This window comes from Maniola hyperantus, chromosome 6 (genome assembly GCF_902806685.2).
Source record: "Maniola hyperantus chromosome 6, iAphHyp1.2, whole genome shotgun sequence".
NCBI lineage: Eukaryota > Metazoa > Arthropoda > Insecta > Lepidoptera > Nymphalidae > Maniola > Maniola hyperantus.
The window spans coordinates 6,231,998-6,249,751 of NC_048541.1; the positions used below are offsets into that span (position 1 = coordinate 6,231,998).

Sequence of the window (17,754 nt, forward strand, 5' to 3'; positions counted from 1 at the left end):
ATTACTTAGTAACTATTGAGTGAACGCCGTCTTTTAGGAACAAGTAATATCTACTCACAATACCTATTTGTCATTTCGATCTAATAATACCTTAATCCTTCATAATATATTTTCTCAAATTTACTGAGATACCTCTATATCTAGAAAAAATATTTTAAAACAAGGCTCTAAATAATTTCAATAAATCAGCAGGTACACAAGAATGTAGATCGTTTATTCATTTATTTTCATATTTTAAACATTTTTGTCATATATTTAAATATATCGGTTTATTTTTGAAGCTGTTTTTCCAGATTTCGAAGAGGCAGATTGTAGAGTGGAATCGATAGAAGATAGCAAGTGGCATGGAGACGTGAGTGATGATTGTCCACGCCCAGGGCCCGTAGAAAGCGAGGTGGGCTGGTCGGAATTCTGCACGATTCTGTTTAAATGGAGTTAAGATTAAGACAAGGCAAAATAAAAGAATCATTTAAGATGAGCGAGCGAGAGTGTAGGATCCTGTAGGAAAAATGTAGGTCTTCTAAAGAAACTAGTATTTTTTACCGAGTTTCAAAAAGGAGGTGGTTCTCAATTCAGCCCGTTTTTTTTCGCCTTTTTTTAATGTATGTACATTTACAGTACCGATTTGCAAAAAAAGTAAAAGCTTAAAATAAAGCATAAAAGAAACTAGAATCAAAGCGTGTAGCTCACCCGACTTCAACATACATACATACCTGCACGTGTAGAAACTAGAAACAAAAGTTATTTTTTACTTTGGTGTGGTTTTGGAAGTCGGTTTTTTTTTTTTTAAATTAAAGTTACTTTTTCGAAAATTGTTTCTAATTCGCACTGCTAAGATCTGGGCCATCCAGTTTCCGATTTCCTCCACCAACCTTAGGTACTTACTTTGAAATCAATATAGGTATTTTAGTACGGTCCGCACTTAGATACCTGTATTGGTATATTGACCAAGTGCGGAATAAATATTTTCTTATCAGGCGAGGTCTATCATCGGTTGCATGTGTCTGTGCCTCAAACGCTTACTTTTCGTTTCGAATTTCACTAAACCATACCTTTTCGAGCGTATTGATTGCCCACATAGCCATGTTTGCTACAAGAAGAAACGTGACCAACTGTCTCCCTGGTTTCTTTCTTCTTTGCTCTGAGGTGCCACTTCTGCGCCACCATGCGTCTATTATGAACAGTGACTGCAAAATTGTCTGAAAAATTATTGTATGGTTATATCACCATTATTAATTTCTTATTAAAAGACCCATGAAAATATCCTGATACAATGATTAATTTCTAGATAGGTATATTTTAGATAAATTCTTAATTTATTAGGTCATACTATAGTGTGAATTCTATAAATAGTTTTCAATTTAAAAAAAATATGTAAGTAGGTGAGAATTACCTGATTCAAAGATAAAAATTCAGAGAAGAAACCCGTTAGACCAGCCCCATTGCTGTTATTGATCGTGTGGTGACACCCAATAAGGCTGAACATACAGTACACGAACATTCCAGATTGCGCAAGAATTAGTAAAGACGTATCTAATACTAAAACAGCTAGAACAAATAAAATAAAATCTTTAAAAAATCCTATATCTCCACAGGACTATTTATGACTGCAAAAGCAATAAATATTTTCCACTCACGAAAATATTAAGCATTTTGGGTAAGAAACTCCTGGACTGGTTTGAATACATTTTTAACGTTCTATAGATATCATTTCAGAATGGCTGATTAGATTTGTTTTGGTTAAAGAGCAAGTTGCAGTTTTTAACTCGGTTATTAAAACCAACCTTGTGTTTTTCTTTTGTATGGAAGTACTCTCATTTGTTTCAAAGCAGTTGCAGACGCTAATATACTTAACGTGTACAATATTAACTCGCATATGTTCACTTGGAATATTGCGTCCTGAAAAAGAAATGGATAAAAATATAACTCTTATAGTGATTCGTTAAATTATGATTATCTTCAAACTTCACCTTACATTGACCGTGTTTGGGATGCTTGCAAGTACGAAGAACATGATTAATGATATGATTGTTAGAACAATAAGGAGTATTCCTGCGAAAAGGCCTCTATGCGCGTGTGAACAATCCACTGAGAAATGGTGTAGTGCTGTGCGACTGCCGTGAGGTGAAGTTACACCCAGCATGCCAGCTGAAAAAAAAAGATTGAAATTACACCTATCGTAAGAGTTCAATTTTTTTTAATTACCACTTCATCATGATCATTCTATCGTCGGCTCACTACTATGAATGGGTCTCCTCACAGGATGAGAAGGAATTACACCTTATTGCAATTTAATGCATTATTATCACCACCAACAAAGGTTATTATACCCGAACATTTAATTTTGAATTATGATTAATAAAACTACATACCAAATTGTTGTAAAATTTTTTCAGGAGTTACTGAATTATTACGAGATTTGTTTTTAGAATGGATAAGTTTCTTTTCAAAATCTTCAGGTGTGCATTTAACCTGAAAGTGACACCAATTTAGTTACGATGCCCCAAGTTAATTAATATTAATTGAATAAATTGCCTATATCGAAATTTTACCTCTTTCCACATTTCGTACAAAATAACAGCACAGATAAGTGAGTATTCAATAGTACACGGAAATAGAAATGGAGATGCATTTTGTACAAGTGTGCCCATAATATTTGATCGCCGGCAAGGCATCTCCTCTGTACTGTTGTGACTACTATTAGACTTTGCAAACATTGAATGTTCGAGATGATTTATTTCATGTTTTGTTTCTTCAACGAGAACGTACAGCCACTCGCATAGATTCGTTGCGATCATATGCATAAATCCAAATCTTTGTATCATTTTGTAGCTCCCGACTTCGATGTCTTTGTTTGTTAGAAATATGAACTGCATTTGAGCGAGTGTTAACGCCATGCGTAATGCCGGAGTTAGCGCAGCCAACACCGAACGACACCGATCAGACATTTCAAAATATTCGCCGAACTCCAATCCACTATATACCATCGATCCGATACCAAACGCTGCCAAAAATTTAGTTATAAAACTCATAGTTAACAAATAACAAATTGAGCAGATGTCACGTCATATATACCTATAGCCCCGAGCCTTAAATAAAAACTTCCATAACGAGATATTGTTTCCTTTCCTTTCAACCTTTCAGTAGGTGTAGCTTTGCCGGTACAGTTCTTATCTTCTTTGTCTACTACACCTAAAAATGAACAATTATTTCGTTAAGGTACATATTTTGACAGTCATAAAAATAGTCATATACAATTAACAAACATCCATTACATGAATGACTAAAAACGTTAGTGGAATACAAAGTTAAGAAGGTATTCTTTGCAGTGGTAATTATGCAAACAAGATGTGATTTTAATGTCGCATTTTGTTACGCAAATGCGACTAATTACTAAGGCTAGAGATTTTTGTTATTTTACTTAACTTAAAGTAAACTTAATTGCTTAGACGACGTATCCTTACCTCTGGTATTAATTAGTGTGTTGAATGCCTTTTCTCGCATTAAGTTCGCATATTGAAATATTACAAATATGAGTGATACTAAGTAAAGATACATGTAAAATCCCTGTAAAAGATGCAATAATAATTATGCTATATTCTAATGTTATACTTAAGTAATATTTATTTCTACTTTCTATTTCTACAAAAATGTGTAAAGCATGTCTTTGATTTTGATGGTGGTTTTACCTGATAATAAGCATCTGGTACACCGTTTGCTATAACTTCAGTTACTGGAAATGCCAATCCAAGCACTACTAAAAGTTTAGCGTATAGAGCAGATAATGCTTTGCTCAAGGCTTCGCTAAAAATAACCAAACCATTAAAACGTTATGTAGTTATGGCGAAACATTTATGTTACCACAATTATTGTGAAAAACGACGTGAAAGTAAAGAAATAAAACGACCTTTTTGAGAGAGAATGGAGATATATGACGTGCAGTATATTGAAAACATATTCATATTTTAATTACAATTTGTGAGGAGCATTTATAGCGAATGCTAACAAAAGCATTGTCAAGCAGTCTCTCTGTTAACAACTGAAGTGTATGCTTTTGAATTGTGTGGACGCATTGTAGGTGTCAAGTATTGTCAGAGATATAATGCAGGCATAGCGCCATCGGAGCTATTTAGTTTGAAATAGGTCTCTCGTCTAGTACATCGGTTATAGTCGTGATGAGCCTTTTAGCATCTAATTCTATTTGAAAATATGGGTAGGTAATCTAAAGCAATATGTTTTTATATGGTTAAGGTTACATTTCTAAGCCAATTTATATTAGGACTAGTAGGTAAATGAATGATACATGATGTTAGAAACGAAATGAAACTGGACATAAAAATTTTACTGATAACTTTTATACAGTGCGTAAGGGAAGTATGGATTTTATAGGCGTATGACTACAGATACACTCTATACAATTTTTGAGCATAGGTGTTGGAACCGAAGCCCCATACAGTTCTTGAGTTTACCACACACCCTTCAGTATTTTAAAGAACTTTCTTTACACGCTGTATACTGTAATATTTTGTTCTTACTGGCCCATGATTTCCGCGGCAGACGCAGGGTGCTCATGGGTTGAAGCCATAGAGGTTCGCGAATTGGGCGACAGCTCTGACAAGAAACGTCTTTGTGTAGCAGCGCATAGTGCAAGAGCTTGTGACGGACGTCGAAACGCTGCTATTATCGCCGACGGTCGCCTTTGCAGAATAGAATATCAAAAATTTACATATAGGTACCTACAGGAATATGGTAGTAATGTAAGGCCACTATGTAAAAACGTTTTCAAAAATATTGACAGTCTTTAATTAGGTAACTTGTCCGACTGCCGACGATTAGCGAGAAACGAGTTGCGCTATAAACCAGTCTCGTTGCTGCCAATTTGTTTTCAGAAACGAATTGGCAGCTACGAGAAACGAGTGTATAGTTGGGATAGTTTTTTAGTTGTCTCTCTTATCGAGAGTCACATTTTTGTTCCGTTTGCCGTAGAGACCCTGGGGCCATGGAGTCTTAATGCAAATTTTTTTTAAGAGACCGCGATTAATAGCCTAATCTGGTGACAGAAGGCTCTGGTGGCTCATTTTTTGCGCAACGGAGGCTGGCTGGCCAGCGTGGAAATGCAGCCAGTATTCTTGGCACCATTCCACGTGAGCATGATTTGTAAAGTAATCAGATAAGGCTAGCTTTAAGTTGTATTATAATATTTTCATTTAAAATAAAATTAAAACTAGAATAAATGATTTTTATTCAATGGGCCAAAAACGTTAGGATTAAAGAGAAAAAATGTTATTACTCCATTTTGTTCGCCAATTCCTTATAAAAATATAAAGTGTGTGGATTTCATTTTGTTTACTATACTAAGTATTTAGATAAATACGTACCTTGTGTTAAGGTTAGCTGCGAGTTTGGAATCTATGTCATGGGAGACACGTCGACTGTTCGGCAAGGAATTCTGAATAAGCGGTTCCTGAACTGGGCTTAACATTGCCTGGGTGCGCTCCCTTAGATGCCCCAGGTCGGAGTACGACGACTCATCACTGATGGTGAAAAAACAGAAATTAAAATCATCTTTTTCTTCTTCAAATTCAATTCAATTTTCGTCTAATTACCTACCTGGTTAGGAAACCTAATATTTTTACATGTTTACATATTCAGTAACATTAACGTAGTGATATGTTTTACTCAGAATAACCAAATTTTAATTTTGGCACCTTAACTATTCTGATTTTAAAAGTTTACTATTAGTCTGAACCTCACCTAAGCCCTTTTTGAAAAATTAATATTAAAATTCCCTTGTAAAAAAGTGTGATGGCTTAGGTATAAAGCCCAAATAGCTCTGTGTGTAAAAATATAGAACGACACATATTATGGTAGAGACCGGATTACAAGTTTAGAGCTTAGTTTTGAGTTCGTTTGAGAGCAGACGAGCTTGAACAGTGTTATGCGACACAAAGCGGTCTATCAAAGGTCATAAATATTTTCACAGCTCATGTACTGGTTCTTCACCGAAATCCCTCTTTGTGTACGCATTTCATACTTTCCGATCTCATACAGACTGATCGAAAGCGCGTCCTGAATTGGACTTTCAGAAATCAGAATTTAATATATAAAACCATTGCAACATCATGGTTTATATTTTATTTCATAAAATATTTAAATAAATACTTCTTATTTACTAGGCGAATTATTTTTGCAGCATTTTCCAAGTATTAGGATTAAGCGCATTAAATACAAATATACAGTATATCAAATTATTATTTCTCACTTCTGATTACAAGTTACTAAGCAAAAGATTCAAATTAATAGATTCCTTTTATTTAGAGTACCTACTCAATATTTTTATTTAAAGTTTTAAAAATAGGAATCCAGTCTTTCTTTATTGAGCTATTTCGACTCCAAGACTAAGCGCCAAATCTCCAAATATTATGCTCCTATATCTACGGCGTCTATGATCCCGTAAGCTTCCATAAATATCTATCTTTTGAATTTCAAAAATATAACACATTCATGCATGAAGTCTTTGTTTACCAGATTTGTATAGAATTTATCTCTCGACTCTAGTATCATAAGGTCGGATGTGGATTTTTGCTACTTTTCAGGAGAGCCAAAACAAAAATGCTAGGGAAATCGGGTCATAATTTCTAAACTACTAGAGATACAATTTCAGTTGTTTTTGTAATATTTAACACTTAACTGTACCTATCATTAACCATTACTAGAAATACTTTATCATTAATAAATAAAATATAAACTCACAATTTCTTCAAAATGGACGATATGCGACTTTATGCTGGTAATATTCGTAACTGTGCTAAAAAATTGTGTGCATAAGTTGTAAACCGACTTTATGGCTGCAATTTTTACTATTACAAATTTGAAATAAAAGTCGGATCTATTACTTAATATTTCATAATACGTCTTAACTGATTATACATAAGTAATATTCGGACAAAAGATCACAGTAGCTATCTCACAAAAAACATTTAGGAGTTTTGTGAGATAGCAACAATGTACCTATCTGATTTTTCTGAAACTGATTAGTTAGATCTGAAACATAATAATTGCATTCGCCCGATAGTCTGACCATTGCATCCGTGTAAACCTTGTGTCTTCTGAATGAATGAAAATAACATTTACAAATTCACAAATAAAGCCCATTAATTAAAAACAACGGCCAAAAATTGAAAAAAAAATTTACAAAGTAATTAGAAACCTACAGTGGGCCAAACATTTTTTGTGGAATTGCATACATGACGGTTACATCAATATAGAAATCTAAAACATGCCAACATAGCCTGATTTTCCTTATAATGATTAGGTACGTAAAGTAAGAATGGGGGTCAGCAGGTACCTACTGCAAAAGTTGGTTATATTTTACAGTGGATAATGGTTTCTCATTATGTCGTATATTGGGCGAAAGCGGGGAAGAATTTTTAAGTTTATATGTACCTATAACATACTAATGAAATACAAAAAAGTCTTTAAAGTAAGTAGTTTTAATAAAAAATTAACACCCAGCATTATTGCGTTAGTTGTAGCCAGGTAATATATTCCGAAATCTGAAAATCCCCGCCGTTCTTATTTTTTTTTTGATATAACAAATGGTCTATCACCTTTGTAAAGGGATGTGGTCTTTAAAAATATGTTGTAGTGCCAAATCAAACTTATCAAAAAGTTTTTTTCCTTCGCATGTTCATGTAAACTGTGACCAATCTCTTAGTTTAGTAATCTGCATTGTTTTCAGCTGTTCCCTTTTTTTCTATTTGTGCATGGATTATATCTTACTCCACGTAGGTACATGTTGCATTTTAGCATAAAGCTTGTGATTTATCACTTTTTAGTGTGGCAATCCTTATAATAATCATAAGTAAGCCATAACGATTATCATGCTCCGATAATGACCGACACAATTTTCAGACCACAAAGTCGATTCTTCAACAATTTCGAGAATACTTTGTTTCTTCTCTAGTAGATTAATGAAATAAGACTAGATACTGTTTTATTCCTTCCGCTGCAGCTGATGTTTTCAGACCACATTAAAGTAGCAACACTGCTGGTAGCATCATGAATCGTTTTTAAGGTGCAGAAACTACGCAGGTATAAGGATTTACTGTTAGTCAAATCCGGCATTGCCACTTTTTTAATAAAAAAAATACTTTCTGCTTTCTTGAAAATTCCATTGCTTCTGTTTCGACTGTTCTTTTTAACAGATACTTTTTTAAACTGTTTCTTTCGTGTTTTAGTTAAGTTTTTTTATTTTTTTACTTTCACTTTTATTAGTTGTTTAATTAATAAATTAATTTATACTACATTTATATTTAAATTAACATAATCTAAAGCTTCCTATAATTAGGTATGTTTTGTTAGAATCACTATCATCACATATTGTAGGTGACTTATAATTTCTGCTCTCGATTAATATGAAATTCGGTCGATTATAAGACGGGTAAAGAAGAAAAAAATTGATTAGGTACTCTAATTTTTTAAGGCTACCTTAAAAACTAGGGCAATAAATTTTTGAACTGATGATTTGAACTATGATTCATAAAAAACACCATAAATGCACGGTTTTTTGCTTAGTGGGGTATTATTATAATATAGTTTTAGATTTCCATGGTGTGATTTTTGTGGTCCTAAAAGATTTTCTAGTCTACATTTTCATAATGTCTTCAGCTTTATTCGGGCTCCTTACTTTTTTCCCGCAGTTTAGTCCAAAATTTTGGTGAAATAGGATGGATCTCCTACCTATTAATCACATCAACTTTAATGTAGTCACAAACAAAAAGCTTTATTTCAACTTACTTCCATGAATTTTATTGCAAAATTATTTATATTACAAGGCAAAAAGTCTTAAATGATTCACAGTCCAAATATTAATACAAAAAATTCGAAGCATAACATCTGTTGTGATTTTACCTAACAAAATTATTACATATTTTAGAAGCAGAAGTGCGTAACTGGAGTACCAGCTAGTATTACAAATAAACTAATTTCGTAGCATAATGGTCGAACTCAAAATACATCTATCATTTTTCTCCATTGCTTTGGTGCATACATACGCAAGTCAAAAAATATAATTATGGTTCTCCAAATTTTTAGAATGTGTTCAGATACGACATTATGCATGTATTTATCTTTGCAACGAAAAGAGATAGAAATACTGGTGTCAGCTTGGCAGAAAGAGCCCGAAATGCTCATTACATTTATGTAAAAAAGTGAGTTTGGTCGGAAGTACACATCCGACCTTATGATACTAGAGTCGAGATCTATTGTTTACCAAAGTTTGCATCACACAATTTTAATATTACCTACATGGACAAGTAACTACCTACAGTATGCGAAAGTTCGAGATGGCAAACGGGGTGGGAACGCCCTGCACACCCGCACAGCCCCCGCTCTAACCCGGTGCGGGCGAGCGCGATTGACGTGCAGGTGTGCGGGGTTTCTCCCGCCTCATACCCCGATTGCCATCTCGACCTGTCGCGTACAATAGTGATAAAATAGATAAAAACGCTTTTAATTAATATTCTACCTAGCGTAGCTACCATCAGCAAATGGTAGAAAGACTTAAAGCAAGAGATTTCTTTAATAAACAAAGAAGTATGCGTGCAACTGATCTCATAAGATAAGCGATATGATCTAACCAAGACAAAGAAAGAACGTAAAGGCATTTTAAAAGAAACTTTAATTAAATCGTTAGCATAATATTATCTTAACTTTGCGGCTGGAAATATGAATAAAATAATGCTGAAATAATAAAAATAATATTGAAATCAGTATTTTTTGGACTAAATGTAAAATAAAACAAGATAGTTTTATTTACAGATGGAGGGCGAGTAACAATATGTAGGTTCTATTACTAAAAACGGCCAAGTGTGTGGCGGGCCACGCGCAGTGTAGGGTTCCGTAGTCACAATTAACCTCGAAATACAGATATGACTCCTTAACTTGTGAACCCTACTTAGCCATGATAGTTTTCCTTTAAAATTGATTATATGTATATATACTACTGATAGATGCCACACTTTCAAAAAACCAAACTTCCCAAAATCGCAACAAAGAATTAATAGTTTAAATAAGTAGTTTAGGCACCACACACCTAAGTCCCCGCAGGTCGTCTTGCAGAACAGATGTGTTTGGCTTGTGCGTGTGATCATCTCCGCGAGCGCGAAAAATGCTTGATAAACTCAAACGTAAGTATTTATTGTTGCATAACTTTATAAGTAGGTACCAATAAGTTCCGTTCTGTTTTTTTATGTCAATACATTGGTTCATAAAGTATCTACACAACTAGGTGTTAATCTCTGTTTTGTACTTAATTTAGTTAAAAATGAAAGGGCATCTATCCTTATCAAAAAGGATAGACGCCTCGATTTTTTGCGGGATAGATGCCCTTAGGAGTTCCTTAGGGGCATCTATCCCCCATACCCTTTTACATATAATATGTCAGCGTATTTTAACTATTTTAATGTTGTTATGGAACTACTATATATTTTGAAATATAGTTCTCAGAAATAGACCAAAACAACATGGGAATCAATGAAATTACATAGGGAACGTTAAAAGTTAAATGTTGAGTTATTTTTTGTTGGAAAGGGTTTTTTTAGGGTTCCGTACCTAAAAAGAAAAAACAGAACCCTTATAGGATCACTTTGTTGTCTGTCTGTCTGTCTGTCTGTCCGTCTGTCTGTCAAAAAACCTACAGGGTACTTTCCGTTGACCTAGAATCATGAAATTTGGCAGGTAGGTAGATCTTATAGCTGACATTTGGGGAAAAATCTGAATTTAGGGTTAGATCACACAAAATAAATTAAATTGTGATCATGAACTAATAATTAGTATTTTCAACTTTCGAACTAAGTGACAATATCAAGTGGGGTATCATATGAAAGGTCTTCACTTGTACATTCTAAAACAGATTTTTATTTATTTTTATGCATCATAGTTTTTGATTTATCGTGCAAAATGTCGAAAAAATACGACTGTAGTACGGAACCCTCATTGCGCGAGCCTGACTCGCACTTGGCCGGTTTTTTTTTAATTTTAATATGGTTGTGAGACTCACTTTAGAATTATGTTCAAAGATTATAAATAAAACATTTTAATAATTACATATTTTACTTATTTTTTACCATAGGGCATCTATACTTGGCATTTTCATGGCGGGGCATCTATGCCTTCAAAAGGCATCTATCCCCATAAAAATGAGTCTGCAAAACTTCAATTTTTGCAAAACCAGTAATTGTTAGGTCAACAAAAACTAGTCGTGACGTTACATGAAAGATAAAACTAGCTATACTAACAGGTATCATTCAAATTATATTATTATTTTTGAAATTAGAACTTTTTTCAAAAATTGGGCATCTATCACGCCATTACCCTAATTAGTTTTTTGATTTTTTAAACATACCTGTCATTATCATTTTCCTCTTGGACGGTGTCCATATCAGTTACAGTGACGCCCGGACGCGTCTCAGTCGCTTCGCACAGTGGAATCCTCTTGGCTGAATTCATCTATGAAATGACAACATCATCACTTGGCCTTGCTAACAAAACATTCAGATCAATCTAAATTATCCTGAAGTACCACATATTGTATAACGTTAATTTGAAATACTTACTAAATAAAGGGAAAAGTTTAAACGCGCACTAGTTTTTTCATTCGATTCGAGGGTGATATTGGGTTAGAGCATTACTCATTAGGTAAAATATAGATTATTTTAAATATATATGTTTCTTTTTCTAGTAGAAAATATTACAATAAAACCTTAAGTTAGCCTTATCTAATTACTATACAAATAATTCCCGCGTGAAATGGTGCCAAGAATACTAGCTTCATTTCCGCGCTGGACAGTCAGGCTGATCCGCTGCTTTATTTTGTCCATAATAATAGACATGGTATTATGGGAGTTGAACAAAAAGGGTTGCCTAAAAGGTTTGCATGCCTAGGCAAAATACAAGTCTTAATAAACTTTGCATATATCTGAGAAATAATCAAAAGCTTAGGGCACCTACCTGTCTATTAAATGTTTGCTAGATTTTTTCCTGCAATACTTTTTCATTGCCCTAATCTTCAACGAGGTACTGAAGCGCTCGGCGTTAGTAATTGAATTGACACGGCACATCCAAATTGCTTTTGGCGAATGTTTTTATTTTTTCATTTTATTCCATTTGAACTATAGGTACATGAATATGACTGCTAAAGACATACGTCTCCTATGATGCTCAGTTACTTCTGAGCGGCAAAATGTGATTCTGTTGGCGGAGATGTTTCATTGAGATCATTATCATGGCTCAGATATGCAGATTATGATAGATAACTAATCCTATAATATCCATTTGGTTGTATTATCGCCTACTTTTTGTTACTGAAGCCCCACTTCAGTCTGTCAATAAATTGAACAAAACATTTCATAGAGTTGATATTTTTAAGCTATTCTAATTTCTAACATTATTCTGTGAGACATATAATAATAATAGGTAAGTAGTATATATATACAATAATTTTATTCAATATTAATAGAGCAGGTAAGTGTATGCCATGTATCATACTTTTGTATATAAAGGAAATGTAAAATGTATTTAAATTTTATGTACTTAAATGTACTTATATATATCCCTTCTAAATTATTATACTCACCATTTTAAACTTCTTTTATTCCTTTATTCTCTGTAAAAAGATAAAAAAGTGATCTCATATTGAGTATTTTATTTAATGTTTATTTTAATAAAGACAAAGATTAAAGAGTAAGTTTGTTTGTCTTGTGTCCGCCGGGCGGTCCGCTCTAAGGTTGTTAGGTTGTTGAATAAGTTTCTGAATTAAGAGAACTGAAAGTTTTCTCATCTCGAGATTACAGCAAAGTGTTTACCGTTTGGCTGTAGGATGCGGCCGCGTCGCCGACACCCCTCCAGCCTCCTAGTCATGTCTAATAACGCTATACTCGATATTTTTAAAACTTATTACTTTTTATGTCTCAAACTAATAATTGCGGACTGAATACTAAATGGCTAGAAAGTTAAATGAGTTTCTTAATTACATTTACAATGTATTGTTTCAATTTGCATTTTTATCATGAGTTTTATGATCGTCCAATGAGTGATATGATGTCATTTCTATCAAGATGATACTAGCTTTAATGTTTTTTAATAAGCTAAAATTCTTACTTAGGTTGAAAATTTAAGATACCTGATAATAAAACGATAACCTAAAAATTCGGTTGTTTAGTAAATTATTACAGGTAAAATAAAAATTGTATTTCTTAATTATCACAAGTATTTACAAATAAGTGCATTTATATCAATATGAGAGTGAGTTTTGCGGCCACCATTCTACATAATAATATTATCTACGACCAGCATAGCGAAGACTACGACCAAAGATATTTTACTTGTCAATATCTTTGGCTACGGCTACGAGAGACGACTACCTACTACTGATAGCGGTAGACCGTATAGTTCGTCTATATTTACCTAAAGGTAACTTTGCCAACTTTGCTTTAATTTTTTTTTGTCAAAATACCAACAACTTACACTAGACGCCTTTTAGTAGCATATTAAGTATAACTCTTTGTTTTGGTTGCATAATTTTACAAGTATCGATGGAGCGCGTCCCTAGCAGAACATTCTCAGTATTTTCATAAAATATTTGCGTGAGTGTATCGCACCTGATGCCTTAGATGTCGCTGCACTCTAAACTCGCCGTGATTTATGCAAACAAAAAGCCGCTAGCAAATATTGAAGTGAAAAAGTAACTACGGGTGCCGCAAAATAATCTGTTGTACAAATAGTAAATAATATTTCAAAATATTTCACAGGAAACAAAAAGAATACTTAATAATATAATACATAGAGTACAGAACATATATTATTATTTTGAGAAATTAATCTCCTCATGTTTTTGTTGAAGAAAAAAAGATCAATATGGCAGATCAGTCTTGTTTTTTAATTTTTAGGGATCCGTACCCGGAGGGTGCCAACATGACCCTACTACTAAGCCTTTGCTATCCATCCGTCGGTCCGTCCATCTGTCTGTCAGCGGGCTGTAGCTCGTGAACCATAAAGGTAGAGTTGTCACATAATGTGTATTTCCATTGCCGCTATACAAATAATAAAAATTGCAAAATGGTCGCCAAGAATATTATTTCTCGTACGACGCGATGGTGTAACACGTTTGTGACGTAAGATTTGTTACATGTTTGTTACCTGTTATCTCCCAAAGCCACCATGATCCAAACAAACATGCACACAAACGTTACTCCCAGTGTTGGGGATGATAGGCAGAGAAACTTTCAGCTTTTATAAGATAACGAAGGTCTGGCACGCGTTGGCTCTTAGTCCATTATGTAAGAAGATGCGCTTTTTGCTTATGGAGCATTCCATGGTTTTGCAGTTTTTGTGAGATGTATTTACACCTGGGCTTAAATCCTAGACATTCACATTTGTTTCTTGTTCTTTGCCTGATGGAAAGTAAGTATAATACTTTTATTTTAACTAAAAGGATTTTGCTATTTTTATTCTCTACCATCATTCATTATCATTTTTATGAGTAGATGAATAAATAGATACTAGAATTATGATATATTGTAATATAATATTTTGTATTTTGTTTTAATGTCAACAACAATATATTTTCACATAGGTAAATGGTTCAGATACTTTTCAACTTAAATGATCTTGATGGTTTATTTTTTGGGGACTTCCCCATACGGAAAAATACTGGATTATTTTTAAAGAAAAACCGTTCTAAATGAGCCAAAATGTATCTTATAATTGACGAGATGAACATGTAACTTATCTTAGTGTACGAATCATTTTTCCTTTTACTTACTGTACAAACCTACAATAAATAGTAATAAATAGTAGATGACCTAATATTTTTTAGTTTGCTATATTATGCAACATGACTATATTTATATTTATTTTTCATGAAAACGGCTAGATTTGTTTAGTAGATGATTGTAATATGTCAAAACATATGAAGGTGACTACATGCGAAAGTGTGTCTACTGTCTATCTGTCTGCTAGCTTTTCACGACCCAACAGTTTAACCGATTTTGATGAAATTTGGTACAGAGTTAGCTTAATATCCCGGGGAAGGACTTTTTTTAAGGCTACATTTGATCTCGGAAAATCAAAGAGTTCTCACGGGATTTTTATAAACCGAAATCCTTGCGGTTGAAGGCGCAGACATCATCTAGTAATTTATATATTACAATGTCTGTATTTCTGCTAGTTTTTCACGGCCCATTGGATTAACCGATTTTAATGAAATTTGTTACAGAATTACATTTTGTCCCCGGGCCAGACACAGGCTTCTTTTTATCCTTTTCTCCCGGAAAGTCAAAGAATTCCCATGGGATTTTTAAAATCTAAATCCACGGGACCAAGTCTTATCTAAATATACATTGAGACTCACACAAACGTGGTTGGAGTTTTCATGTAGGTATGAAATTTACTTATTACCTGATAGATAAACTTATTAGCTGTCGTCGATTGGTCAAGTGCGATCATTGTAAACAATCACTCTGCACCAGTTAGCGCCTCAACTCGTGATCTATCTTAATTTGCGTATTTTGCACGTTATTTGCGTCTATAATGTTAGACGCAAATAACAAATCATGAACGTATTTTATTATTCCTATCGTAAAATGTAATTATTAATTTATTAACGATCTATGGTAAACAATGATGGTAGCTGTTAGTTGAAAAATCACATTTTAACAAATTAACACAAAACAATAATAAACTAGTAAGTATACGTATTAAGCTTCCTCTTAAACCATTCTATCTATCTATCTATCTTTTGATGAAAACCGTACAGAGGGACATACGGCGGGAAGAGACTTTACTAACCGACTTCAAAAAAGGAGGAGGTTCTCAATTCGTCGGAATCTTACCACTACCACCAAAAAGTATTATTATGGCACTATATTAACTCTTGTATACATAATTTATTCGGTAATAAATTAAATTATTTTTTAATTTTTAGTGTTTGTGGTTAGGTATTGAAGTCGGTTTTTATTTTTTTGTAATTTTTTATACTATGTAGAGACTATAGCTTGTGGCCGCGACTTCATCCGCGTGGACTACACAAAATACTGCAAACCACATATTGAAATTGTTAGCTCAACACCAAATGAGCTATGTCGTTTGATAGGGAGTTTATTTGCTATGATGTAAAAATGCGTTGTTTTTTTATCAGATTGTCTTTATAGAGAAATGATTCAATGAACAAACTATTTTTATCAATTACAAACACTAAACACCTACAATCTACATACTTATTATTCGTAAAAATAAACAATTTTTTCAGATTTGCTAAATGTAATTTTAAAACATTTAAAAGTATAAACATAGCTAAAAATAGGAATTATTTTCACTAAATAATAAAATATTAGATAAGCGAGCAAAGTTTTGTAATAGCAAAATTAATATGGGCCGATTATGGTTAGCAAAATTACACTTAGCTGTTCAAAATTGAGAATATTAATTACCTCGATTATTGCGAAATAAATGGGTTTAACATAGTTTTAGAAATTAAATGAGGAAACAAATGCCTAAAATAAGTTTCAACGGGTAAATATAATAAAGGGCTGAATTACAATGTTAATTGTATTAATTAATTCTTAGTAGCAACTTACGTTCTTCATTAATCCTATGCCGTATTCATTTAGGTATTCACACACAGAAAATCGTCCATCAAATCAGAGGTGAGCACCATATTTTGCTTTATTTTGTACTGAAGTCATCTACCGAAGTCGCCAGCTGTAATCAATACCTAGTATGCTAATTAAATGACGAATTTTATAGCACGATTTTAAATTGTATACATTTTATGGTTTATTGGCACCTTGATTAAAGTAACTATAAATAAATATTACATTAGATAATGCCCGCGAAATCGGTATAGGTTTTTTAAAAATCCCGTGGGAACTCTTTTATTTTCCGGGATAAAAAGTAGCTTATGTGTTAATTCAGGGTATACGCTATCTCTATTCCAAATTTCAGCTGCAATGGCAATGGGTGGGGCAAATAAGTAGTTTGAAAAACCGATAGGGGCTGGGGTTCCAAGGTGCTGGAATGGCGATCTCCCTCCGGAAAGTGTAGCATTGGAAAATCCTTCGTGCAGGCGGCGTGGCGCAATACTGTGGAAGTCCCTATAAGATACCTATGTCCAGCGGTAAACGTCTATCGGTTAATGATGACGTGGAAATTTATGCGTTGATCCATTATGGCTTTGCTCCAGTGGGATTTCTGAAAAGCCTTTCTTCAGGAGGTCTTCTATATTGAGAAATCCTACATGCAAAATCTTAAGCTTTTAGACCCAGTGGTTTGAGCTGTATCAAATATGTCAGTCAGTACAGAGTACAGAGCTATACAGAGCCATATAGCAAACTTCAAAAAGCCTCCCCACCTCATGATTAGTTGATTACAAAGATAACAAATACACATTTTTGAAGAAAATATTAGTATTATCTTACTTTAGTCCAGTTATAGGATCATATGGTCATATAGTAAAGAAAGCGATATGATTGACAATCAGAGTAAAAGGTTGCACTGCACCAATTTAATGAACGATAGAATGTACGACTCGTTTCAGGTTGAGGCCATTGTGCTAGACACATTGCATTGCAACTTATGACATAGCATCTCTTGTCACCAGCATACTATTTCGGTTAGTAAAATAGCTATGCATTTTATTGTAAGTAACGTACCTAATTAAGCAGACACGGTGCGTGTATCTATCTAAATTTTATT

At 33.6% G+C, this 17,754-nt stretch overlaps 1 protein-coding gene across 4 annotated transcripts; it reads right to left on the reverse strand.

The window, feature by feature from the left end:
- Positions 1–197: 197 nt before the first annotated feature.
- On the reverse strand, positions 198–16,725 carry LOC117982769 (proton channel OtopLc-like). 4 transcript variants are annotated; one of them, XM_069499001.1, is made up of 15 exons: positions 16,638–16,725; positions 12,638–12,667; positions 11,408–11,511; positions 5,379–5,534; positions 4,536–4,697; positions 3,690–3,804; positions 3,465–3,567; positions 3,076–3,192; positions 2,553–3,004; positions 2,373–2,472; positions 1,976–2,148; positions 1,785–1,899; positions 1,394–1,548; positions 1,053–1,199; positions 198–421 (listed from the first exon to the last, which is right to left on the reverse strand). In XM_069499001.1, the coding sequence occupies exons 2-15, from the start codon at positions 12,638–12,640 to the stop codon at positions 248–250; spliced, it is 2,076 nt and encodes a 691-aa protein (XP_069355102.1). In that variant the 5' UTR covers positions 12,641–12,667; positions 16,638–16,725; the 3' UTR covers positions 198–247. The 4 variants fall into 4 exon arrangements, with proteins under 4 accessions (XP_069355102.1, XP_069355103.1, XP_034825057.1 ...); XM_069499002.1 differs by lacking the exon at positions 16,638–16,725 and adding an exon at positions 12,867–12,979; XM_034969166.2 differs by lacking the exon at positions 16,638–16,725 and adding an exon at positions 12,013–12,252 and having other exon boundaries at positions 12,638–12,828.
- Positions 16,726–17,754: the final 1,029 nt, after the last annotated feature.